The sequence below is a fragment of the Aphelocoma coerulescens genome, chromosome 22 (assembly GCF_041296385.1).
Source record: "Aphelocoma coerulescens isolate FSJ_1873_10779 chromosome 22, UR_Acoe_1.0, whole genome shotgun sequence".
Classification (NCBI taxonomy): Eukaryota; Metazoa; Chordata; class Aves; order Passeriformes; family Corvidae; genus Aphelocoma; species Aphelocoma coerulescens.
In genome coordinates this window covers 3,210,762-3,237,291 of record NC_091035.1, presented here as the reverse complement: position 1 = coordinate 3,237,291, position 26,530 = coordinate 3,210,762, and the positions used below count along the sequence as shown (strand labels likewise).

The window sequence follows — 26,530 nt, the reverse complement described above, 5'->3', positions numbered from 1 at the left end:
TCCCTGCTGCCGGCATGGGAACGAGCTCCATCCCAGCTTTATCCGTGTTTGTGGAGCCTTTGGACGCTCTCCGCAGGGAAGCTCCTCCGGCTGTTCCCCAGGCTCGCTCTGTTCCCCGGGATTCTCCCAATCCCCGCCCCGGGAGCGCGGGCGCTGCCGTTCCCCACGGGAAAGCGGCTCCCGGTGGGAAAGAGCTCCGGGAGAGCCCAGCCCGAGCTTTTCCCGGTGACCCTTGGATGCTCCGGGAGTGCCGGGAGCGGCTCCCAGCCCGGCTCTGTTTGCTCAGGGATTGCCCCGATCCCGGCGCTTCCCCCCGCGCCACCGGGACACTCCCGGAGGGTGGAAAAGTACCCTGGGAGGCTTTTCCAGAGGGCGCAGATCCCTGGTTTTACCCCTTCAGCGCCGCGGGCTCGGCAGGACGCGGCCCCGTTCCCAGGACTGTGTCCTATTCCCAGGACTGGATCCCATTCCCAGGACTGGATCCCATTCCCAGTAAAGGATCCCATTCCCAGGACAGGATCCCATTGCCAGGACTGTGTCCTATTCCCAGGACTGGATCCCATTCCCAGTAAATGATCCCATTCCCAGTAAATGATCCCATTCCCAGGACTGGATCTCATTCCCAGGATCCCATTGCCAGGAATGGATCCCGTTCCCAGGACTGGATCCCTTTCCCAGTAAAGGATCTCATTCCCAGGACTGGATCCCATTCCCAGGATCCCATTCCCAGGACTGGATCCCATTCCCAGTAAAGGATCCCATTCCCAGGACAGGATCCCGATCCCTGGACAAGGTCCTATTCCCAGGACAGTGTCCCCTTTCCCAGTAAAGGATCCCTTTCTCCAGACTGGGCCCCTTTCCAAGGACTTGGTCCCTTTCTCAGGACAGAATCCCATTCCCAGTAAATGATCCCATTCCCAGGACAGAATTCCATTCCCAGGACAGGATCTCATTCCCAGGACAGGATCCCATTCCCAGGATCCCATTCCCAGGACAGGATCCCATTCCCATGATCCCGTTCCCAGGACAGGATCCCATTCCCAGGACAGGATCCCATTCCCTTTCTCCTCCTTTGAGATCCAGCTCCACCCTCACGAGTTCTGGGATATCCAGACTGTTCCATGGAAAACCAAACCGCGCTGGAAAAGCTGGGAATATCCCTCTGGAGGCTCCGGGTGGGAAGGCAGCGCTGCAGGGGGTGCGTGGAGGGGTTTTCCCCCGTTTTTTTTGGAAATCTGGCTGTCCCAAAAAACCTCTGGATGAGGAGAATTCCCGGGCAGCCCGTGCATGGCTGGAAATCCTGGAATCGGGGCTGGAAATCCTGGAATCGGGGCTGGAAATCCTGGAATCGCGGCTGGAAAAAGCCCTCGATGGGAACAGAAGCGGGGAAAACCGGGAGGATCCTCCCGCGCCGGCTCCGCTGGTCCTCCCCCGGCTCCAGCGGCATCCAGCGGGAACATCCCAAAATTCCGGGAGTCTCCCTCGCGTCCTTGCTGTCCCTGGCAGCTCCCGGAGCCCAACTCCCCCGCCTCGGGATAATCCCAGGGATTCGGCTCTGCCTGGAGCACGGTGGGCTCCAAAGGGGGGAAAAAAAAGGGAATTTCATCTGGGATGTTTCCACTGTGAAACCCCCAGCACGGCGGGAATGTTTGGGCTCCGGGTGGGAAACATTCCTGGCTCCTCAGGGGGGGGGTTGGCGGGAGGCAGAGCCGGGTCCTGGATCTCTTCCTTGATTTCCACCCTTTTTCCTCCATTTCCACCCCCTTCCCTCGATTTCCAACCCCTTTTCCTTGATTCCCCCCTTTTTTCTTGATTTCCAACCCCTTTTCCATGATTTCCACCTCTTGTCCATGATTTCCAACCCCTTTCCCTCGATTTCCAATCCCTTTTCCTCGATTTCCAACCCCTTTTCCTTGATTTCCACCCCATTTTCCTTGATTTCCACCCCCTTCCCTCGATTTCCAACCCCTTTTCCTTGATTCCCCCCTTTTTCCTCGATTTCCAACCCCCTTTCCATGATTTCCAACCCCTTTTCCTCGATTTCCAACCCCTTTTCCTTGATTTCACCCCTTTCCCTTGATTTCCAACCCCCTTTCCTTGATTCCCCCCCTTTTCCATGATTTCCAACCCCTTTTCCACGATTTCCACCCCCTTTTCCTCCATTTCCACCCCCTTTCCTCCATTTCCAACCCCTTTTCCTTGATTCCCCCCCTTTTCCTTGATTCCCCCCCTTTTCCTTGTTTTCCACCCCCCCTTTCCATGATTTCCACCCCTTGTCCTTCATTCCCTCCCCTTTTCCCTGCTCCCTTTGGAAAGCTCCCTCATCCCTGCTCCAGCCGGGCTCATCCCAGATTTTTTTGCCAGGATCCCACCGGCACTTTGCCTCTTGGCTGGAAATGTTGGGATGCAGCAGCTTTCCAAAGGGATCGGGGGTGCTCAGCAGGATCCTGCTGCTGGCACGGATTTACTGGGATGACGCTTCCAAAACCCCGGATGGGGCTGGAATTGTGGGATTTGGGGGTGATAAGGAAAGAATTTCATTCCTAAACTCCGATTTTTTGGGGAATAATCCCCTGGAAATAGGATCAGGGGGTGCTCAGGATCCTAAATCCTGTAGGGCTGAGGGTTTCCCTGCCTGGGAGAAACCATCCCCCTTGGAGAGGAGCTTTTCCCATCCTGAGTGTTGGGATCAGGGCCTGGAGAGCTGGATCGGGGTGTGGGATCCGTTCCCAGCTCCCCTGAGGCCTCTTTTCCCATTGAATTCCTGCTTCGGCTTTTTGGGGGGGAAATTTTGCTTTAATTTACCAGGATACAAAATGAAACTGGGAATAAAACTGGGATTGGAGCTCATTTTCCATCCGGGAAGAGCAGCGGGAGGGAGGGAGGGAGGGAGGGAGAGCTGGGACCAAGGTCGGCCCCTCTCCCCCTTCCGAGGGGCGACATCCACAGTCCGGGAGAAATCCCTGGATTTATGATCCTAAAAAACCCCAAACCTGCCCTGGCTGGGGGAAGCAGGAGCAGAAATAACTGGGATGGTGCTTCCAAAACCCCGGATGGGGCTGGAATTGTGGGATTTGGGGGGGATAAGGAAGGAATTTCATTCCTAAACTCGGATTTTTTGGGGAATAATCCCCTGGAAATAGGATCAGGGGGTGCTTGGGGATACTTTGTGCCTGGATGGAGGGGGGATAGGATTGGGTGCTGAGCACCTAAAGTTAGGGATGGATGAGGATTTGGGGATAATTCCTCACTCAAACCTTGCTCCAGGGAGTTCTGTCCCAGTTGTTGGGGTCACTCACAGCAGGAATGGGGATGGGAAGAACCCCAAACCCAGAATAAAACCCCCAAACCTGGGATAAAAACCCAAACCCAAGATAAAAACCCCAAACCCAAGATAAAATCCCAAACCAAAGATAAAGACCCCAAACCTGGGATAAAAACCCCAAACCCGGGATAAAACCCCCAAACCTGGGATAAAATCCCAAACCAAAGATAAAAACCCCAAACCTGGGATAAAAACCCCAAACCTGGGGTAAAAATCCCAAACTTGGGATAAAACCCCCAAACTTGGGATAGAAGCCCCAAACCCGGGATTAAAACCCCAAACCTGGGATAAAATCCCAAACCCAAGATACAACCCCCCAAATCTGGGATAAAAACCCCAGAACTGGGATTAAAACCCCAAACCTGGGATTAAAACCCCAAAACTTGGCATAAAACCCCCAAACCCAGAATAGAAACCCCAAACTTGGGATAAAATCCCACAGAAGCAGCTCGTTCTTAGCAAAGATCCCGCAGCCTTTATTCCAGAGGATCCCAGACCAGCTTCAGAGGAGACAGGACCAAGCCCAGGGCTAAAACCGGAATTATCTGGGCTGGCCCAGCAGAGTCTGGGGGCAGCTGTTGGGATCTGGAGCACGAGGAGGAGATTTGGGGTTGGAAAGTCCCAGCAGGAAAAAAACCCGGCTGTGACAGCAGCGTTTTCCCAAAGAGGCCTCCAAGAGATTCAGTTTAGATTTAATCTCCAGTTTAAATCTCATTTCCAGTTTAAATCTCATTTCCAGTTTAAGTCTCATTTCCAGTTTAAATCTCATTTCCAGTTCAGATTTAATTCTTAGTTTAGTTCTAATTTCCAGTTTAGGTCTAATTTCCAGTTTAAATCTCATTTTCAGTTTAGATTTTATTTTCAGTTTAGATTGAATTTTCAGTTTAAATCTCATTTTTAATTTAGATTTAATTTCCAGTTTAGATTGAATTCCCAGTTTAAATCTCATTTTCGCTTTAGATTTAATTTCCAATTTAGGTCTAAGTTCCAGTTTAGATCTCATTTTTAATTTAGATTTCATTTCCAGTTTAGATCTCATTTCCAGTTTAGATCTCATTTTAAATTTAGATTGAATTCCCAGTTTAAATCTCATTTTCACTTTAGATTTAATTTCCAATTTAGGTCTAAGTTCCAGTTTAAATCTCATTTTTAATTTAGATTTAATTTCCAGTTTAGGTCTCATTTCCAGTTTAGATCTCATCTTTAATTTAGATTTCATTTCCAGTTTAGATCTGATTTACAGCTTAAATCCCATTTCCAATTTAGGTCTCATTTCCAGTTTAGATCTCATTTTTAATTTAAATTTCATTTCCAGTTCAGATCTGATTTACAGCTTAAATCCCATTTCCAGTTCAGATCTCATTTCCAGTTCAGATCTCATTTCCAGTTCAGATCTCATTCTCCCAGCCCTTCCCAGTGGAACATTCCCAGCCTGTCCGTGCAACCCGGGATGCTCCGAGCCGTTTTCCAGCGGGTTTAGCCCACATTTGCCGTCCCTGCCCGGATTCCAGCAGCATCCCAAGGGTCTGGCAGAGAAATCCAGGGATTTCGCGGGATGTGGGCAGGAGGTGCCCTCGGGACGGGGGGGTCACTCCCAGCTGGAACTCGGCTTTGAGGTCAATAAAGGGATTTTTGTTGTTCCCGAGTGGATAAGAGCAGGGCAGGGATGGAAACACTTTGCAACAGCGGAGAGGAGATGGCCTTCCATGCTGGAATCCGGGCTGGAATTCCCGGCCCTGGGAGAAGGAGCTGGGAGGGAAACGGAGCTGGAGATAGCGAAAGTTACTTTGAGACAATTCCACAGCTCGGCCTCCAAATTTAAGGGAGAATCTTTGATAGCAAAGAGAGAAATTAATAATTCCTGCAAAGAGCTCCCGTTCTGTGTCCTCCTCTCTCTGTCCTCCCTCCCCTGGAATTTTTTGCCCCTGGAATTTTTTGCCTCTCTGCCTGGGAGCTCGCAGGAGTCACCGGTGGATCCCGAATAATCCTGTGGAAAAGGGGCGAATCCAGGCAGCTCCTTCCCATGGTTTATTGTCTGCGTTTCCCTAATCCAGGAGGGAATGGCAGCACTGGGATTTTAATGGGAAGAGCAGGAACCAGAGGAACGTTCCTGGAGCTTCCCAGGGAAGATTTGAATTCCAGGAGATTAAATCTGCTCCAGGTTACTCCGGCTGAGAAAATGCATTTCCTCCCTTGGAAATCTCCCTTATTCCCGCACTTTCCCCATGGGATTGATGACACTTTAAGTATAAATTAAAAAAAAAAAAAAATCAATTTTTTCTATTCTGGAAGTGCAAACGGGAGTTTTTCCCCTAAAAACAACAAGCTGGCATCATCCTCTTGCTGTTCTGGTGACCCAGCGCCGGGAATCGAGCTGATTCACGGAATTCTGGGATGATTTGGCTCGGGAAAAGGCGGCTCCAACCCCCCAGATTCCAGCTGCAAACGGGATTTGCCGCTCTGGAAGCGGAGCCTTGGAGCTGCTGCTCCTTTAAAACCCCGGAGCAGCAGGGCCGACACCCGGATATGCAAAACCCGTCTGTCATTGCCCCATTGTCCCTGCCGGGGTGGCATCCAGGGCACCTCCGGGTGGCGACCGGGATTTGGGCACTTCCAGGGATGGGGGCGGCCACAGATTGCCCGGGAATTCCCAGAGCTCTGGGATGGAACGCGGTGGATTAAATGCTGTTAACATTTGGGTTTTTTTTTTTTTTTTCCTTTGGGTTTCCCCCCCCCCCCCCCCGTGTTTGCGGTGAGAGAATTTCGTGTTCCCGCTACAAAACGCTGCCGGTGAGACCCCCCACCCTCCGCTCTGAATTTAAGGAAATATTTCGGGAAATATTCCTTAATATCCAAGATAAAGGATATTTTCCACCTAAAAAAGCCCTTTCTACCAGGAGGGGCTCCAGCCACTCAAGAGCACCAGGTGCCCTTGGCTCCAAACCCCATCTGGCCTGGATCTGGGAATTTCCAGGGATGGAACAGCCAAGGCTTTTCTGGGAATTTCCAGAGCGCTGCAACTAAAATTTGGGGCTGGTTTTGGTTATTTCAGTGTAAGGGATGAGAGACCTTTCAGCTGCCAATCGCTCCCCTCTGAATTTAAGGAAAAACCGGATATTTTCCACCCAAAAAAGCCCTTTCTACCAGGAGAGGCTCCAGCCACTCAAGAGCACCAGGTGCCTTCAGCTCCAAGCCCCATCCAGCCTGGATCTGGGAACTTCCAGGGATGGAGCAGCCACAGATTCCCTGGGAATTCCCAGAGCACTGCAATTAAAATTTGGGGCTGGTTTTGGTTATTTTGGCGTCCCTGGTGAGAGAATTTTACGCTGCCACTGTAAAATGCTGCCACTGAAATGCCTCCCTTCTGGATTTAAGGAAATACTCAGGAAATATCCCTTAAATCCAAGATTAAGGATCTTTTCCACCTAAAAAAGCCATTCCTACCAGGAGGGGCTCCAGGAATTCACGCAGTAGAGGCAGGGCAGGTACAGCCAGGTGCCCCCAGCTCCAAACCCCATCCAGCCTGGATCTGGGAACTTCCAGGGATGGAGCAGCCACAGATTCCCTGGGAATTCCCAGAGCTTTGGAACCAAACACAGTGAATTAAATGCTGTTAACTTTTGGGGCTGGTTTTGGTTATTTCAGTGTAAGGGATGAGAGACCTTTCAGCTGCCAATCGCTCCCCTCTGAATTTAAGAAAAAACCGGATATTTTCCACCCAAAAAAGCCATTTCTACCATGAGGGGCTCCAGCCACTCAAGAGCGCCAGGTGCCCTTGGCTCCAAACCCCATCTGGCCTGGATCTGGGAATTTCCAGGGATGGAACAGCCAAGGCTTTTCTGGGAATTCCCAGAGCGCTGCAACTAAAATTTGGGGCTGGTTTTGGTTATTTCAGTGTAAGGGATGAGAGACCTTTCAGCTGCCAATCGCTCCCCTCTGAATTTAAGGAAAAACCGGATATTTTCCACCCAAAAAAGCCCTTTCTACCATGAGGGGCTCCAGGAATTCATGTAGTAGAGGCAGGGCAGGTAGGGCCAGGCCCCCCTGAGCGCCAGCAGCGACATTCCCGGGAATTCGGCCGCTTCCTGGCGCGAGTCCAAGCGGCTCATCCCGGCCACCAGCTGTTTCCTCTTGGTCTTGTACCTCCTGTTCTGGAACCAGATCTTCACCTGGGTCTCGGTGAGCTGCAGGTGCCGGGCCAGGGTCGCTCTCTCCGGGGCGGACAGGTATTTCTGGTGGCTGAACTTCCGCTCCAGTTCGATCACCTGGCTGTGGGAAAAGGCGGCTCGGGAACGTTTTCCCTGCCTGGGAGGCTGCGGAGCCATGGGGTGCACGGCGGGGGCACAGTCGGACAGGAAAGGCTCCACCGGGGTGTCTGGGAAGGGAAGAATTGGGAATGAACCACTTGGAAAAGTCCCCTCTTGGACAAAAATTCCCTCTTGGACAAAAATTCCCACTGGGAAACAAAATCCTGCTTGGAAATCACCAAAATCCCTTTGGTTTTCGCCCTTACAGAGAGGGGAAAAAATCCAGATTTTCTTGGGAATGTTTTAATTTAATGGTGTGAGAGTCACGTGAGGGAGTTTTGTCTTCCTAAATCGCAGGTTTTGATTCATGTCCTCCTGAATTCCATAGGAACAGGGAATCCAAGGGGTGGCAGGAATAGGGAAGGAATAGGGATAGGATAGGATAGGATAGGATAGGATAGGATAGGATAGGATAGGATAGGATAGGATAGGATAGGATAGGATAGGAATAATATTAGGAATAATATCCCCAAATAAAATAGGATAGGATAGGAATAACATCCCTAAAAATATAGGGTAGGATGGAATAACGTCCCTAAAAAAATAGGATAGGAGTAACATCCCTAAATAAAATAGGAAAGGACAGATTGGAATAACATCCCTAAATAAAATAGGATAGGAATAACATTCCTAAATAAACTAGGATAGGATAGGCTGGAATAATATCCCTGGATAGGATAGGGTGGGATGGAATAATATCCCCAGGTAGGTGAGGATGGAATAATATCCCCAAAAAGGGATATTTTCCAGAGCTGGTGGAGGTCTCCCTAAATCCCAAGGTTCTGGTTTTATGCCCAAAATGGAAATAAAAGGAATCAATCCATCAAGGGCTATCAAAGGAATTTTTGCTTTGCAGGATTCGTATCAGGCCCTGCTTTGGAATGTCCTCCCGTGCCTCTGGGAAAATGGGAATTCCCAAAGGAAACAAATCCTCGGAGCAGCTCGGGGCAGGCTGCGGGTGGAGAGCATCGGGCACCAATTCCTGCCTTTCCCATCCCATAACTCCAAGGAGATGCCAAGAGATTGTAGGGCAGCTTTAACCCTTTACATCCCAAACTTGGCCTTGGATTTCCAACTAATTCCCTGTGGCACCGATGGATCACCGGAGTGGGGACTCGGGAAGGTGCTGAGCTCTCGGGAAGTGCCACCCACGACAACCAAAACCCCTCGGTTACATTTATTTATGGAGTTAATCCCTTTCTGTGCTTTATCCGGATGGAAATCAGCCCATTTTTGGGCTTTCGGTCATTTCTCAGTTTATTTCCTTAAGGTGTGAACAGGAGCTCGAGAGAAAAGCCACGGATTCAATTCCCAGCTGTGTGAATCCTGCTTGTCCCTGAAATCCCAGAAATGTACAAATTTCTTTTAATGGAATTGGGCTGGAAAGCCAAAATTCCCCCGGCAGCGCTGTCGGACGAGAGCTGGCGCTGGAGAATTCCAAACTCAGCCTGGGATGTTCGGGCAGGGAAAGGCTGAGCCCAGCCCCAGCACTGATCCCAAAATCTTGTGTCCCACTGGGATTTTGGGATGTTGCTTCTCCCCCTCTGGGCAGCCCCTTGCCCACAGTGCCTTTTCCAGGATCTGCATTAAAAGGGAATTTAATTCCCAAGTTTTTGTAGAAATGCATCAAATGGGGTTTTTTTTAAGTGACATTTTGGGCATTTGGGACATTGGAGCTCGGGGTCCTTTGGGGCTCTGGGGAAAGGTTTGAATGCGGTCTCTGAATTCCTTATTGTCCCTCTGCTCCAGCTCGGGTGCTCCTGGAGTTTAATCCAAGAGTGTTTGGCCCCAGCAGCTGGGTCTGGATCCTGCCCCTGGACTGACCCAAGCTCAGACATTCCTGACCCATTCCTGACCCGTTCCTGACCCATTCCTGACCCGTTCCCGACCCATTCCTGATCCATTCCTGATCCGTTTCCCGACCCATTCCCTGACCTGTTCCTGACCCATTCCTGACCCATTCCCTGACCCATTCCCTGACCCATTCCCGACCCATTCCCGATCCATTCCCTGATCCATTCCCTGACCCATTCCTGACCCATTCCTGACCCATTCCTGATCCATTCCCTGACCCATTCCCTGACCCATTCCTGATCCAGGCACAGACTCTCCTGAGCCATTCCTGATCCATTCCCTGACTCAAGCACAGACTTTCCTGATCCCTTCCCGATCCATTGCTGGTCCATTCCCTGATCCAAGCTCAGACATTCCTGATCCATCCCTCAAACCAAGCCCAGACTTTCCTGATCCATTCCCAAACCATTCCCGATCCATTCCTGACCCGCTCCCGATCCACCCCCGCCCCCAGCACAGCCATTCCCTCTCCCCCATTACCTGTGTCCGGTTCCTGGGGTGTCCCCGAGGCTGCGGCCGCTCCCGGGGGATGGGGACCCCCGGGGGGGTGTCCCGGGGCCGGGCTGTCCCCTCTCCCCTCCTCGCTGGGCGCTCCCAGCTCCTCATTCCCTGCGCTCCTGCCGCGCTCGGCCCCATCCCAGAGGATGTCCTGGATGAGGAAGGACGTGCGGGGCCGGGAGGGGACGGGCCGGGGCTGCGGGGCTGCCCCGGGGGTGCCGCTCATCGCTGCCGGGGGGGTGCTGGCCGAGCTCTGCCTCCGTACCGGCCGCGCCCCGGAGCTCATCCCCTTCTCCCGGGGCTCGCCGCGTTCCCACCCAGCCCGGCCCGCATTTATCCGGCCCGAGCCAAACCTCCCGGGGCTGATTGGAGAGCCCGGCACGAGTCTACGCCCTTCGGCTGCCTCTTGGCTCCCGCTGGATTTCGGGCCGCTGCCTTCCCCTCCTGCTCAGGGCGTCCTTCCCCACGGATCTGTGGGGTCACGGCCGCGCCTCAGCTCCTCCTTTGCTCGCAAATCCCTCCCCGGATTTGAGGACAAAGATGTGGATTTTGGGATCAAAATGCGTCCAGGGTGGGTTTTTCTGGGAGAGCAGAGGGAGCAGCATCCTTGGAGGATGTTCTTCATCCATGGCCCCAACCCCAGCTCTGCTTCCTCCCGCTCACAGGAATGATTTCTATGCCTGAGCTCTGTGGGAAAACGCTGCTTTCAGCGGGAAAAGCTGACAAATAAAAGGGTTGGGTGTTTTTTTAAATGGATTTTGAGGGGTTTTCCTCAAACTCCTCCACTTTGATGCACTCTGAGCCTGTTGGAAAACGGGGAACATGTCAAAGATGTTTTTGTCAGCTTTGCAAAGCCGCTCCAACGAGGGCTTGGGGATGATGTAAAAGACAGGGAGAGCAGCTCCAGAGGCAAATTCTGGCTTGGAAAAGGCTGAAGGTCTAGGCCTGAACCTCAGATTAATTCCTTCATTCATGAACACCTTTAACAGCAAAGCCTTGGGCACCCAAAAGGAGCAAAACCTTCCCAATTCCAAGAAAATCCACGGGGGGAGCTGCTTACAATGGATCCTTTTCCTGAGGATCTGCTTTATTTGGGGTTGTTCTTCCAGAGTTTCTGTTTGGAAAACCACCCCAAACAGCCTCGGAGCCCCAGGGATGTGGGCAAGGCATGATCAAAAATTCACCTTGTCCCATCATAAGGCAAATCCATCTGGTGGGGAAGATCCCATGGGAGCTCTGGATGAGCAGAATTCCTGGGAATTGCGGGCACTTTATATTTAAATATATCTATAAATGTCTATCTATGAATTTATCAGCGGCCTCCTCCAGCTCTGCTGTCTCCAAACTCCTTTCCCTGCTGGAAGATCAGCTCCCATCCCCTCTTTCACTCCCAAACCCTTCAGCTGCAAAGCCCAGGCACGGTTTGGTTGTTTTATTTATTTTTTTTTTTTTTACCCTTAAAAAGGGAAACAAAAGATTTCCCTCAAATCCCCCGAGGACTTTGTTGATTTTGTGGGAGGTGTTTGGTTTCAGCCGCCCGGAGCCGCGAGCAGGTTGTGCAAACGTGCCCCGAACTCGGCTTTATCCAACCCTTTCCCCTTCTTTAACCTCCGGCTTGGGATTTACCCCCCCTGTACCCACGCAGGGCTTGGAAAAGCTCCGGAGCGCCAATGGCTCCGCCTTGTTTTAGCTGGAGAAAGGGAATTTGGGAAGAGTTATGAAGGGATTGGAGAATACCCTGAGCTGGAAGGGACCCACGGGGATCATCGAGTCCAGATCCTGCCCAGGACAATCCCGACAATCCCGCCCTGCTCCTGGGGGTTTTCTCCAGATCTCCTCCAGCTCTCATGATTCCCATTTCCAGGCTTTTTTTTTTCCCTGAGGGAAGCAATTCCCTTCCTTGATTTCTGCGGTTATTTGGGGGATTTTCCTGGGATTTGCCTCATTTTTTTGCGGAAGCTCCAAGGAAAGCTCTCCGTGTTGTTCAGGATTCCAGGTGAGCCCAGGGCTTTTCCCAGCGCAGGGAACAGGACCCTGTGGATCCGCCGGCTGCTCCAGAGCGGGGACAGATATCCCTGAGCGAGTGCCGATGGAGGAGGGGAGGGAAGGGGCAGCACCCGGCGTTCCCAAAGCCTCGGAGCCGCACGATGAGGAGCGACCTCTGTCCCCGCCAGGGATTTTCCGGTTTGATCTGGATGTCAGGGATGTCCCATTTGGGAAGTGAGGGAGCGCTGGAGCGATGTGGGACCAGAGATAAAGGCTTAATTGCCTCCCGCAAGGCTTTTTCCAAACGCTGCGGGATAAGGAGCTGTCGGGAATGGAGTGGGAAGAGGGGGGAGCAAAACCGTGGAGGGATTAAACCTTGGGAATTCCCAAACTTGGACCACAAGGTGATTTTTGCCTGGATTATTCGGGTTTTAATTGATTTTTATTTTTCTTTGGCTCAGGTTTGGATGCTCAGGTGCAAATTGCAGACGGGAAAATCCAAAATACAAAGTGGGAAATGCCAAGAGAGCGAAAACACGATTTCACCAATTTGTTTTTATTTGCAAATAATAATAATAATAGTAATAATAATATTATTAATAAAGGCAGAAATTGATACCTGCGCTGGGACTTATTAAGAAACACGAATCAGAAATAAATCTCAAAACTTACAGGAACGCAAAGCATTAAATAGTGCCCACCCAAAAGCACAGGGATGTGCACGGACCCTGTTTTCCAGTTATCCTGAGGAAGAAAAGCAGCGTTCCCATCCTGGAGGAGCAAATCCCTTGGGAGCAGGAAGGGCCAGACTCCAAGTTCCTGTGTTTATTAATAAATAATTTAGAGGTGTTGGGTGCCCAAAGTCTCAGCGTCCCCCTCTCCCTTTCCAGCGATGCCACCACAGACGGAATTGTCCCTCTGTGCAGGCTGGCAGAAATCCTTGGATTTGGCTCCCGTCCCCATCAGGGCTTGGCTCTGGAGCTTTCCTGGTGCCTCTTCCCTTCTCACCTCCAGCTCCCAGCGCTGATTCCCGCTGGCAGAGCCAGCGGCTGGCGCTGGGCACCCCCGGGGGTGGCACCTGCGGCCACCGCGGGACATCCCCCGCCGTACCCCGCCCCGAAAGCGCCGCCGCCGCCGCGGGCCCCGCAGCAGGAGCCGTAGGAAAAAGGGCCGGCGGTGACCCCACAGGGCGCTGGGTAGGGCCGGGAGCCCCCCAGGCAGGGTTTGCCATCCCGCACCAGCACGGGCACCGCCACCCTGCGCGGGGGCAGCGCGGGCAGCGCCGGCGCCAGGCCCCGCTCCTGCCGCTGCCTCTTGCTCTTGTAGCGCCGGTTCTGGAACCAGATCTTCACCTGCGTGGGGCTGAGCTGCAGCAGCCGGGCCAGCTGCTCCCGCTCGGGCCCGGACAGGTATTTCTGCCGCTGGAAGCGCCGCTCCAGCTCCAGCACCTGAGCCTGCGAGAACAGAACGCGCGGCTTCCGCCGCTGCCGCTGCCTGGGCAGCGTTTGCTGCTCCCTTGGCTTCTCCTCCGCCTCCAAGTCCGGCGCGAGCGGAGATTTTCCTGCAGCGGGGAGAGAACAAAGCGAAGTCAGAGCGGAATGCAGCTCGGTGCCCAGCGAGAGGGTGTTTCCAGAGCGGGGGTCAAACTGGGAACGGCTCCTCTTGGGAATAGGATGGGGTAGGGCTGGTGGTTCATAAAGTCAAGGCTGATAGCTGAGAAATTTAACATGAGTTTTCCTGTGGTATTTATTGAGAATTCCAGAAAATGGATACATTTAGTATGAATTTTCCTGTGATGTTTACTGAGAATTCAAGAAAATTCCCTATTTTTTTGGGAAAGAATCAGGCTGTTACACGAATTCTGGATAAAATCTCCTTCCACCCCACCTCTTAATGACTCCTCTGATGTTTTGGGGCTGCCACCGTTACCGGAGAAGCACAAGGAAAAGGGGGCACGCAGCAGGTTCGAGTATTCCAAACCCCAAATCCCCTTTCCCCACCATCCTGCTCTGCAGGGATGGAATCTGGACCTCCGGCAGGATCTGCCTCCGGCTCCAGGGAAGGAGAATCCCACATTTCTCTGAATTTCAGCAGAACAAAAATCCCGAAGGGGCTGGGAATGGAGGAGGGAAAATTGTTAAACCTGGGAGAAGAGCAGAGGGGTTGATGGTTTGGGGGAGTTTTGATTTATTGGGATTTTGTGCGGCAGAGGAGCAGCCGGGATCAGGTCCAGCTCCGGCTGGGATGCGCTTGGATACCCCCGAGGAAGAGCAGGGAATTCGGGAATTCCAGGGGATGCTGCGGGGTGCTGGAAGGCTCTGGATGAAGGTGTGAAGGGTTCCCGACCTCCCCGAGCTCCCCTCTCCCTCTCCACCTCTCTCCCTCCGCATCCCAGCGCTGCCCAGCGCTCCCGCTCTCTCCTTACTGGTTTCCCGTTCCCCCGCTCTGCAGCCGCCGGGCGTTAGGGAAACACGAGCAGAGGAAACTTTTTGGGATTTTAGCTGCGGGGAGAAGCGGGACAGGTCCGATCTCCCCTCGGGAGCGGCTCTGGAGCATCCCCGTGGCTCTTCCGCGCTCCCGGGGCCGGGCGTGCCTCGGTGTCCCCAGCGGGGACAATTCACGGAGCGCGACACGGGGGTGACATCGAAAACGGGAGCGGTGGGTGACTTTCGGCAGGAAGAACCCCTCAGTATCCCATATCCACCCCCAGCTCCCTCCACCCTCCCGGGCCCTCCGGTTCTCCTGAGGGCAGCCGGAGCTGCAGGGATGCGCGGGGGATGCGCGGCGGCGCCGGGATGCCCGAAAAATCCCCCGAACAACCACAAAAACCCCAAATCACAGGGGGAAAAAAAGGGGGGGGGGGGAAATAGGGGGGAAAAGGAGGAAACCGGGACCGGCGTGTGCGAGGTTGCCAGGCTGCCCTCGGGGTTCCGCTCCGGGGGAACGAAAGCGGCTCCGCGGGGTCCCCCCAGTGTCCTCCGCCTCTCCTCTCCGCCGGGTCCCGCGGGCACTTACGCGGCCGCGGCTCGTTCTCCCCGGCGGGGCTGCGGGCGGCTCGGGGCGCGGGGGCGGCGCGGGGTCCCCCGGCAGGCTCGGGCCGCTGCAGGCTGAGGATGTCCTTCACCGAGAAGGGCGTGGGCAGCATCTTCCAGGCCCGGGGGGGCGCGGGGGTGTCGCGGCCACCGAGCGCTGCCAGCCCCGCTCCCGGCTCTGACCCTCCCGGGCCACGAAGCGCCCCCGGCCCCCGCAGCCCCGGAGGGCTCGGGGGGTCCCCGCGGCTCGGGGGGAGCAGGAGAAGGAGGGGAAGCAGGGACAGTCCCCGGGAGGGCTCTCCCTGCCCCTCCGGCTCCCCATGCGCTGCCCCCTGAGCTGCGAGGAAGGAGCAGCCCCTTCCCGCCGTGTTTCCAAAACAAGGGAAGCGGGAAGGAGCGCGGGGAGGGGGCAGAGGGCGCTGGGCTTTGGGCTGAGCCGCAATAAAACAAATCGAGTCCGTTTTAGCTCCATTAAGGTCGCATTAGCGAGCGGCTCGGCGAGATAAGCGCTGATAAGGAGCGCAGACCACCAAGCTCCTGCGGGAGGGGAGGGGACGCTGCAGAGCCCTCGCGACGTGGGGACAGCTCGGGGCGGTTCCCTCCCAGTTTGTCCCAGCGCTGCCTTGGATGGGGGTGCCAGGGCATGGAGACAGCTCAGGGCACCCCACGTGAATTTGGGGAGCGGCGTCGGGGTCCTGGTACCCCGTGGGGCAGCGGAGGGGGGTCCAGGGGAGCCCCTGGGGTGATGCTGGGCCTTATCTGAGCGCAGGGAGCGGCGATTGCAATTAAAATTCCTGGCCGGCCTCGGGGCTGGTGTTGGCTGACAGCCCTGACAGAGCCGAGCTCGGTGGTGTCGGGGCTGGCTCGGGGTCCCCCGCCCCACAGAAAGACCCCAACCGGCCCGGGAGGGGGGGCTGAACAAATAAACTGCCCCGAGGCAGGCGAGGAAGCGAGGGGCTGCAACGGGAGGGAAAAGAAATCCGGGGGCTCGGGGAGAAAAGTGCTCGGAGCCCCCTCCCAGGTCGGTGCCGATTCCTGGGAAGCAGCCGGGCTCCTTGCCAGCCCCTGGGCCCGTGGGTTGAGCTCCGGGTGCTTCCACAGCCCCGGCACATCGGTGCTCGTGGGATTTATTGAAGGCATCTTCCAGCGCGAGCCTTTCTGTGGTTCCCTGGCTCCTGTTTCCCAGTGGAAGTGGGAGTTTTGACTGGGCGCATCACGGGAACCACTGGGCTCGCCTCCCCTGGGGGGTTTCAGGCTCAGGGCTCTGCATCCCCTCGGCGTCTCCCGAATCCCTTTGGTGGGAGACGCCCGGGCCCTGCTCAGGGGTTTCTTTCCTCCTGCATTCTCCTCCAAGATGCCATTTTTTGCCTTTTTTGCCTTTTTTTTGGGGGGGCCTTTTTTTGCCTTTTTTCTTTTTCTTTTTCTTTTTCTTTTTCTTTTTCTTTTTCTTTTTCTTTTTCTTTTTCTTTTTCTTTTTCTTTTTCTTTTTCTTTTTCTTTTTCTTTTTCTTTTTCTTTTTCTTTTTCTTTTTCTTTTTCTTTTTCTTTTTCTTTTTCTTTTTCTTTTTCTTTTTCTTTTTCTTTTTCTTTTTCTTTTTCTTTTCCATTTTTTGCCCTTTTTTGCATTTCCCCCCCTTTTTTGCATTTTTCTTTTTTTTTTTAATTTTTGCCTTTTATTTTTCTTCCCCCCCCCCCCATTTTTCCCCCATTTTTGCCCTTTTTTGCCACTTTTACCTTATCACACTTGCAGCCCACACCCCTAAATCCCCAAGCCCACAGAGGAACGAGCTCCTTCACCCATCCCCGGCTCCTCGGGCTGGATCCTCCTGCCCTGCCAGCCCTTCCCGGTGTTCCCAGGGCGCAATTTCCCTGCTCCAAACCCCCTCCACGAATCCAGGACCGCATCCCTCTCGCATCCAACCCTTTCCCGGTGCCCGGCGGGATTCATGGCCACGTCTGGGTGGTTTGTTTGGGGCCGGAGCAAACAGGCGGTAATTTTACACCTCGGCTCGCTGCTGGCGCCAAGGTGAAATGCTTGGCTGGGATCGAGACGAGCAGGAAGGAATTGGGGGAAGTGGCTTCATCCGCCCCTAATGACTCCGGGATTAATGGACAGCCTGGATTTGGCTCTCGGGACCCGCGCAGGGATGAGGCGCTGGGTGGGCTGAGTGATGGAAAATGGATTTTCATAGGAAAATCCGGGGAAATCCATCGGCAGGGCAGGATCGGTGGCCCAGGATGGCTTTGGGGCCGTGCCGGCCGCCCCCATCCCTCTCCACGTGCATCCCACAGATCACACCCAGTCCTCCCTTGCTGGCAGACGGCTCTGGAGCATCCAGAGGCTTGGATGAGCCTCCTAAATCACCCTGCGGGTGCTCCCCCAACAAAACCTCTTGCTGAGCCTTCCTGGAGCCTTTTTGGGGCTTTTCCCAGTGGCATCCAGGAGAGATCAGACCCTTCCCAAGGGGATCAGACCCTTCCCTTGGGGATCAGGCCCTTCCCAGGGGGATCAGACCCTTCCCGAGTGGATCAGACCCTTCCCGAGGGGATCAGACCCTTCCCGGGGGGATCAGATCCTTCCCGAGGGGATCAGACCCTTCCCGAGTGGATCAGACCCTTTCCGAGGGTATCAGACCCTTCCCGAGGGGATCAGACCCTTCCCGGGGGGATCAGAGCCTTCCCGAGGGGATCAGACCCTTCTCAGGGATATCAGACCCTTCCCGAGGGGATCAGACCCTTCCCAGGGGGATCAGACCCTTCCCGAGTGGATCAGACCCTTCCCGAGGGGATCAGAGCCTTCCCGGGGGGATCAGACCTTTCCCGAGGGGATCAGAGCCTTCCCGAGGGGATCAGACCCTTCCCGGGGGGCGCAGAGCCTTCCCGAGGGGATCAGACCCTTCCTGAGGGGATCAGACCCTTCCCGAGGGGATCGGACCCTTCCTGAGGGGATCAGACCCCTCCCGAGTGGATCAGACCCTTTCCGAGGGGATCAGACCCTTCCCAAGGGGCTCAGGCCCTTCCCAGGGGGATCAGATCCTTCCCAGGGGGATCAGACCCTTCCCAGGGGGATCAGAGCCTTCCCAAGGGGATCAGGCCCTTCCCGAGTGGATCAGACCCTTCCCGAGTGGACCAGACCCTTCCCGAGGGGATCAGACCCTTCCCGGGGGGATCAGAGCCTTCCCGAGGGGATCAGACCCTTCCCGAGGGGATCAGACCCTTCCCGAGTGGACCAGACCCTTCCCAGGGGGATCAGACCTTTCCCAAGTGCTTCCCAATGCTCTGGGCCGGAGCATTCCGGCAGGGAGCTGCCCCCGGGGAATTTCTGGGGAGAAGTCTGAGAGGATCCATCACAAGCGGCCATAAATCACCGGCCCCTTCGGGCGGGGGGTTAATCCCGTTACAGCTCCGCGGGGCCATTACTCCCCTTTTTAACCAGGTTAGGTGAAACCGGGAGAAAGCCGCTCCCGGCCCCTGGCGGGATGGAACGGGAGGATTTCCATGGCAAGTATCGGATGGAAGTATCGGATTTCGGGAGCTATCGCTGGGATGCATCAGGAGCCCGATGCGGCGTCCGAGCAGCATCCGAAGCTCTGGAAACTCGACTCCGCCTGCCAGGAGCGCCAACATCCCCCCAAGCGCTTCAGCCCCGCCAGGTTTTGGGGTTTAAGCGGTCAAGAGGGAGGGAATAATGGGAATATTGGCGTTGGGAATATTGGGGGTGCAATGGGGATAGTGAGGAGCGAGGTGGATGCACAGGGGCTGCAAGCACAGAGCTGTGTGTGGGCACCGCCGAGGAGTTTGGGGATGCTTTGATGCAACTGGAATGAAACTCAAAAGGGTTTTTTCTACATCCTCGGCTTCTTCCCAGCTACATTCTGTCCTTTTCCGTCAGCGGAATCAAACAAAAAGTGCAGAAAACGGGAGTGAGAAGGAGCTGCAGGGGGATGAGGGGGAGGAGATTCTCTCCCCAGGGCTTTCTAATAAACATCAGGGGAAGGAGCAGAAAAAGGTGCTTTGATTCAGAATCTGCGGGATAAAAATATGGAGCTTTAGTGGGTTTTTTATGGAGAATCTGCTTGGTGGCTCTGGGGTCTTCCCTGCCCTGCTGGGTGTCAGGACATTCTGGTGAACCCCCAAACCGGGACGGGCTCTCATCTCCTGTGCTCCATTTAATCTCTTTTTTTCCCAATTTTTCCATTTTGAGCACTTCCCCCCTGCCCTCTATCACTGCTCCCTCCGACTGGTTTCATCCCCCATTTTTTGGGGGGTTTATCCCCATTTTTTAACCAATTATTCCTGGATTTTTTTAGGAGCGGTTGGAATCAGGGGAATGAAGTGGAGACAAGGTTTCTCAGCTGCTGCTCCAGCGATTTCTGCTCCCAGGGCTTTGGGATGGACTCAAACTCCAGCGCAGAGCCCTGGCTCGAATCGTGAGCCAGCAGTGCCCTCTGCTTGGCCAGCCGGGATGTGCAGCTTTGCTTCTCCTCCCAATCCCAAACCTGAGGATTGGAAAGGTGGAAAAGCCCCCGCTGTGCTCCTCCAGCGCCGCGGTTAAAGCGCAGCGGGGCAGGGACGGCTGCGAGCAGCAATTGGGGATTTTTGGGGCTTTGCTGTGTCACGGGAGATGAAATCCAGGCGGGGTTCAAAGCGCCCTGAGCAGCTCCGAGTTCTTTTTAGCCGGGATTATTTCCGTGAAGCCTCATCAATAATTCAGCTTCCCCCGGCGCTGGGGGAGGGAGGAGACTGGAACTCAGCAAACCGCGGGTTTTGGGCTTGGCTCCCGCTTTTCCTGAGGAGCAGCTGGCGGGAGCATCGCGGCTCCTGCCCCTGGGATCCACTGGTTTGCAGCAGGCAGGCGAATTTCTGCCTCTGTGCCCTTTCCAGCGTCGCTGTGCTGGGCTGTGCTGGGCTGTGCTGGGCTGTACTGGGCTTCACTGGGCTGTGCTGGGCTGTACAGGGCTGTGCTGGGCATGACTGGGCTGTACGGGGCTATACTGGTCTATACTGGTCTATACTGGGCTGTATGGGGCTGTGCTGGGCTATACTGGCCTACACTGGTCTATACTGGTCCATACTGGGCTGTACAGGGCTGTACGGGGCTGTGCTGGGCATTACTGGGCTATACTGGTCTATACTGGTCTATACTGGGCTGTACAGGGCTGTGCTGGGCATTACTGGTCTATACTGGTCTATACTGGTCCATACTGGGCTATACTGGTCTATACTGGTCCATACTGGGCTGCTCAGGGGTCACTGCAGTGCCGGGGAGGAGGCCCTGAGCAAAGCCTCACCCCATGGAGGGCCCTGCTGGGCGGCCCCTTCCCAGCATTTGGAGCCGGGAGTGGGAGATTCCCGGCTGTGTTTGGGGATTTAACGGCGTTTCCCAGCCTGGAGCATCCCCTGATCCCATTCCCGGATGGTTCAGCCCGATTTTTCCTGCTTTTTTTCCTCTTTTCCCCCAAATCAGGCCTGGAAGCTGCCAGGTGCAGCCTCATCCTCCTCTGCCTGGATGGATGTAGAGGAAGGAGCCTGGAGCAGAATTCCCTCATCTTTGGGTTTCCTGGGATTGATCCCAAATCCCAGGGAGGATTTCAGATCGGAGAGGAGGGGGAGGAGTGGTGTGAGCCGGTGAGGGAGGGAAGGAACGGGGAGATTCCAGAGGGGAGAGGTGGGAAAAGGATGGAATTGGGAGATTCCAGAGGGGAGAGGTGGGAAAAGGATGGAATTGGGAGATTCCAAAGGGGAGAGGTGGGAGCAGGGAAGGAATTGGGAGATTCCAAAGGGGAGAGGTGGGAAAAGGATGGAATTGGGGGATTCCAGAGGGGAGAGGTGGGAAAAGGATGGAACAGGGAGATTCCAGAGGGGAGAGGTGGGAAAAGGGAGGAATTGGGAGATTCCAGAGGGGAGAGGTGGGAAAAGGAAGGAATTGGGAGATTCCAGAGGGGAGAGGTAAGAAAAGGGAAGGAACAGGGAGATTCCAGAGGGGAGAGGTAAGAAAAGGGAAGGAACAGGGAGATTCCAGAGGGGAGAGGTGGGAAAAGGAAGGAACAGGGAGATTCCAGAGGGGAGAGGTGGGAGCAGAGAAGCTCCGGGAGCGGCAGGGACACGGAGCCTGCGGTCAGCAGATGGCACAAGAGCCGTGGCTGAGCGGCTGGAAAAAAAAAAAAAACCTGGGATAAAAGGCCGGGATCACCCTGCAGGGCCGAGCAGGAGACTGGTGCGGGTCCCTTCCAGCCTCGCCCGTGTCTCCCGGAGATTGCCGGCAGGAAAACGGGTTGGAGTATCCCAAACTGCGGATGGGAAAGCCACCTCAGAGGGTGGTGAGGGGCTGGGATGGAATTCCCAGAGAATCCGTGGTTTCCTCATCCCTGGGAGTGCCCAAGGCCAGGCTGGACGGGGCTTGGAGCAGCCTGGGACAGTGGGAGGTGTCCCTGCCCTGGCAGGGCTGGCACTGAGTGGGATTTAAGGTCCCTTCCCACCCAAACCATTCCAGAATTCCATGATTCTGGGATTTCGAAGCCATGGCGGACATGCTGGGATTTGCTTCCCGCTCCGGAACTCCAGCCCCATCTGTTGGGTTTGGGCTTTGTTTGGCTTTGGGTTTGTTTTTGTTAAAAGGGGGATTTACTTCCATTGAGGGAAGATCCCTTGGATTCCGGCCTCAAAACTGAACTGGAAATATCTGGATTCAATCAGCTCCTAAACCCAGCAGAGCTGCTGCATTCGTGTCTCTCTGATGTCAGCTGGAGATGCCCCACGCTGAAATCCCAGGCAGGATCCCGCTTCGATCCCAACCCAGCATTCCCAGGGCAGCGGAAATCCCTCCGGAGTTCTCAGCTACCGCCTGGCCGAGATTTCCTATTTGTCCCTCTCCCCACCCTTCAAATCCATCCCCGGGCTGGGAGCACCTTCCTGACCGGGCTGGGAGATGCCCGAGGCCACTGGAGGTCACCCTGAGCAGCCCAGGTGGGGCTGGGCCTTGCTGGAATTGAATTTAAACCCCCAAAATTAAAAAAAATCCTTCATTTTAAAATCCTTTAGATTAATTAAAAAAAAAAAAATTAAAAAGTCACGGCTCCGAGGGGGAGCTGGGATTTTCCAAAGGTTGCCAAGAGGAGGAGGCTCCTTTGGACCACAAGGGTGGGAGTTGGGCCTGTCAGGGGCTGGAAACTCCTCCATGAGTTTCAGGACTTTATCCACAGGTTGTGGATGGCTGGGAGAGCTGGAGCATCCCAAGAATTCCAAACCGGGATTGTGCCTCCGGTCCCACGTGGACGAAATTCCCTCAGGCTGCAGCCGTGTCCAAACTCCATTTGTGGGATAAACACAAAGCCCGGTGTTTGCACCCACTGCTGCCTCTGTCGCATAGGGAACAACCCAAATTCCACTCCCGCAGGATTTTCCCTCCCCTCATTTTATAAATTTTGCCCAATTCGGGGCTTTAGGGGCACCAAAACACCACAGGCAGCAATTCTGAGGCACCTGCACATCCTTCACCCCACAGGTGAAGCCCTGGGATGGAATTCCCAGAGAAACTGTGGCTGCCCCATCCCTGCAACTGCCCAAGGGCTGGGAAATCTCTCCCGGCCCCACAAACCTTCTCCCGCTCTCCTTTGGGATGGGGAAGGGCTGGAGCAGCATCCCGGCCCTGCCAGGGGGGAGAGCTGGGTGACAAATGGGACCCTCCAGGGTGACAAATGGGACCCTCCAGGGCCACCCCACATCCCGAGGGCAGAGCGGGGGGAGCTCAGCTCACTTAAAAGGCTTTTAAAAATACCCCAAAGTTTCTTTCTTTATTTAAGAACCCCTTGAAAGAGCAGCTGCCTCCCATGAATGCCGACAATCTCCGCTGGGATCTATCTTTAGAGCGGTGCCAGCAGCGCCGGGTGACGTCCGGCTGCTCCTGGAAGCAGCCGGGAATGCAGCGGAGCCTCCCGGGAGGAGCAGAGCCAGGGGGAAGCCAAAAATCCCATTATCCGCCCGGATTTTGGGGTGGGATTGGTGAAATCAGCCCTTGGTCGCCTGCTCGCGCTGAAATGTGAATTTTGGTGACCCCAGAGAGAGGTTTTTGGGGAGAGGGTGAGGATGGGCTGGGATGGGGATGTGGATCCTGGAGGAGCTTTGCTGCCTCTGTTTGGGGTGTCCCAATCCCATTTTCGGGGACGTTTTGGGTGGATTTGGTGAAATCAGCCTTTCCTTGCCCGCTTGCTCCGAAATGTCGTTTTTGGTGACCCCAGAGAGTGTTTCTTTGGGAGTGGGTGAGCACAGGGCCGCGTTCCCAGCAGGAATGGGGATGTGGATCCTGAGGAGCTTTGCTGGCTCCATTTTGGGGTGTCCCAATCCCATTTTGCGGTGTCCCAATCCCATTTTGAGGTGTCCCAATCCCATTTTAGGGCCGTTCCCAGCCCAGTTTGGTTCCTTGCTGCCCAGTGCCACCCCAGTAGCGGTACTGGGACGCGCAGGGTGAGGGGTGGAGCCCCAGGGACTGAAGGAACCCCCCAAGGGCTGGCAGAGGTGAGGCTCTGCCCCAACCCATTCCCGCTCCTCCCTGCCTGGAATCCCAGCTGGAATGAGGCCATTCCCGAGTTTTGGGTGCCCTCCTTCGGGGCAAGCACAGCTTCCCTCGGGCAGGAAATGTTCGGGAATGTGGTTGGGACAGGGAGCTGAGCTGGTGGAAATCTGGGATCACAGCAGAGCTGAGGGAAGAACAAGAAATCCAAGGAAACACCTGGGTTCTTCTGGAATTGTTCAGATTAATTTAATTTTTTTTTTTAAATGGAATTATGGGTTTATTTGTATTATTTTATTTATATTCTTTTATCTCTTTTGTTACAGTACATATTCTGTATTTTATATATTCTGTATGTTTTCTATTCTATATAATTTTATTTTTATATAGTTTTATCATTTTTATTATATAATTTTATTTGTATTTTTAAAATTTGTATTATATTATAGATATTCTATATTTTCTGTATTTATATTTCCTATATTTTATATTAATATATAATATTGTATATTTTATTTAATTTTATTTTATTAATTTAATTTAATTTAATTTAATTTAATTTTTATTTAATTTAATTTAATTTAATTTTATTTTATTTTATTTTATTTTATTTATTTTATTTTATTTTATTCATTTTATTTTATTTATTTTATTTTATTTTATTTTATTTATTTTATTTTATTTTATTATTTTATCTTACATATTTATTCCTAGTATTTTATTTCTATTATTTATATGATTTTATTATATTCTGTATTACATACAGAATATATATGTAATATATTTTTCACTTTACATATTTTATATTTATATATTTATAGTTTTATATATTTTATATTTTTATAAAAATATATGTTTTATAGTTTATATAAAATGGAAGCGGTTCTAAAGAACACCCGTAAAGCAAAGAACAGCTCAGAAAATGATTTAAAAAAAAAAACAAAACAGAAAACGTCCAGGATTAATTATCAGCACAGAAATAAAAATAAATAGCTGGGCTCTTCCTGCTGGATCCGACACTGAATTCCCACTGGAGCGCTGGATCCCGCTGGGATTTGGGCACGGCTGAGGATTTTATGGAGCTGAGGATTCCCCCAAACCAAAGAGCCCATCCTGAGGGGAGCAGGGATTTGTTTTCCCCTCCGAGCCTGAAGGAAAACCAACCCTGGAGGAAAAGCCACGGAACCACGTGGAATTTTCTCCCCGTTTGAGAAAACTGGGAAGAGAATTCCCCACCCAATGATTTTTTTTTTTCCTCTTTAATAAAAAAACGACAGCACCAGTTTGGGTTTGTGTGTTTGGACCCACAGCATCCATCTGGAGCGGGGGAAAGGCTGGGGAGGGAAATGGGGATGTGCAGGGATCCGGGCTCATCCTTTGGAGCCACAATCCAGGTTTTCCTGGACTTTCACTCGGCTTAAAAATTGAAACCAAGGAGGGAAAAGAGACAAAACCTCCCCGTCTGTGTGGAAATAATTCCATCCCCCATGAGCTCAGACAGGTTTTGCTGGTTTTTCCAGCTGGGCCTGGAATAAAACTCCCGAGTTTCTCGCAGGTATTTGTGCCTGAGGTTCTCCAACCTCTCCGGTGGGATCCGGGGGGGTCACAGAAAACCTCTCTGAAGGCCTTTCCAACATCGAGTTTGGCTTTTCTGGGGAGGAATCAGCCTTGGAAAATCCAGTTTTGTGCGCTGGATCATCTGCGCATCATCGAGCCCAGATTTCCTTTCCCAGAACTTTTTTCTTCATCACTGAGCAGGAATTTCCTTTTCCAGGACTATTTTCCTCCCAGTTTTTCCACCACGGATCCTGGTTTGATCCGACCCCTCTGCTCCTGCTCTTTTTTTTTGGGAATTCAGCTCCTTCCGTTACCAGCACTGACCTAAACGTGTCCATTTTGTTCCCAACTCTGAAAAAGTTGTTGAAATTCTGGAATGTTGGGGGCTCCAAGTGGAAACGAAACATCCAAGGGAATTTCCAATAGTGTCAATAACGATGTCAATATTAATATTAATATCATAAACGTGGCTACTAACATTAATATTATGGTCATAGAAACATTAATATTAACATTAATATCATCGAGATCAATATTAATCTTAAAATTAAGATCGCTATTGATATCAATGTTAATATTAGTATTAATTATGCTGCAGCAGGAATGATAATAATGATGATAATGATGATGATGATGATAATGATAATAATAATTATGCAACACTAACAGTGCAGGGGGTGGGATGAGTGGCTCTTTAAGATCTTTCCAACCCAAACCATTCCATGATTTTACGACAAGAGATCTTTCATTAATCCAATTATATTCCTAATATTTATTCTTACACCCTCACGTGACGGGGAAAATGATTTTTTAAACTTTTGGAGCATGAAACTGGAATTAATCTCCCGCTTTTCCTCTGCTGATTATGAAACTTTATTTTTGCTCTTCCACTGGAAATCCGGGCTTTCCTGATGGAAGGGAATGCACATGGAAATCATGGATCCAGGGGTTTTATTTCCCTGCAGTGGTGTTCATCAAAAAGTGGTTCTGCCTTAATTAGCAGGGGGAACGAAACGCAATTGCCAGGCCGGGCCAGTGCCAAAGGATTTATTAAACAGCCAGAGGAGATGGGAGAGCTCTGATTCTCAATCCAAGGAAAATCCAACATTTTTATCCTGCTGGCGCCACAACCACCAGCCCAATAAAGACTCGGACACCAAAACCCCTTAAATTGGACATTTTATTTCATGGCAGAAGAAAATCCAACGTAGGCCTCATTAGGTTGTGCATCTTTAATTATAAAAATAAGCAAAGAAAATAACTTGCCTCTCTCTCTCCTGGCTATGATATGTCTCAAATAACCTTTAACGAACGCACGGAGCTTTACAAACGTCATTTAAACAATAAATAAGGACATATACCAGATATGCTCACTGCTTATTCCAGTACTCAGCAAGAAAAAAAAAAATAAACAACCCAAAACCCACCCCCCCCAAAAAAAAAAAACCAAAAACAAACCCAAC

General features: G+C 52.7%; 2 protein-coding genes across 2 annotated transcripts; both read right to left on the bottom strand.

The window, feature by feature from the left end:
• Positions 1-7,093: 7,093 nt before the first annotated feature.
• On the bottom strand, positions 7,094-10,270 carry NKX3-1 (NK3 homeobox 1). The gene is made up of 2 exons (XM_069035449.1): positions 9,967-10,270; positions 7,094-7,700 (listed from the first exon to the last, which is right to left on the bottom strand). The coding sequence occupies exons 1-2, from the start codon at positions 10,268-10,270 to the stop codon at positions 7,309-7,311; spliced, it is 696 nt and encodes a 231-aa protein (XP_068891550.1). The 3' UTR covers positions 7,094-7,308.
• Positions 10,271-12,974: 2,704 nt separating this feature from the next.
• Positions 12,975-15,115, bottom strand: NKX2-6 (NK2 homeobox 6). The gene is made up of 2 exons (XM_069035262.1): positions 14,986-15,115; positions 12,975-13,531 (listed from the first exon to the last, which is right to left on the bottom strand). The coding sequence occupies exons 1-2, from the start codon at positions 15,113-15,115 to the stop codon at positions 12,975-12,977; spliced, it is 687 nt and encodes a 228-aa protein (XP_068891363.1).
• Positions 15,116-26,530: the final 11,415 nt, after the last annotated feature.

Coding starts and splice junctions, on each gene's coding strand:
- NKX3-1 (XM_069035449.1), bottom strand. CDS start 10,270: ATGAGCTCCGGGGCGCGGCCGGTACGGAGGCAGAGCTCGGCCAGCACC. Junction 7,701..9,966: donor ACCCCAGGAACCGGACACAG/GTAATGGGGGAG, acceptor TTCCCTTCCCAG/ACACCCCGGTGGAGCCTTTC.
- NKX2-6 (XM_069035262.1), bottom strand. CDS start 15,115: ATGCTGCCCACGCCCTTCTCGGTGAAGGACATCCTCAGCCTGCAGCGG. Junction 13,532..14,985: donor GGAGAACGAGCCGCGGCCGC/GTAAGTGCCCGC, acceptor TCCCCGCTGCAG/GAAAATCTCCGCTCGCGCCG.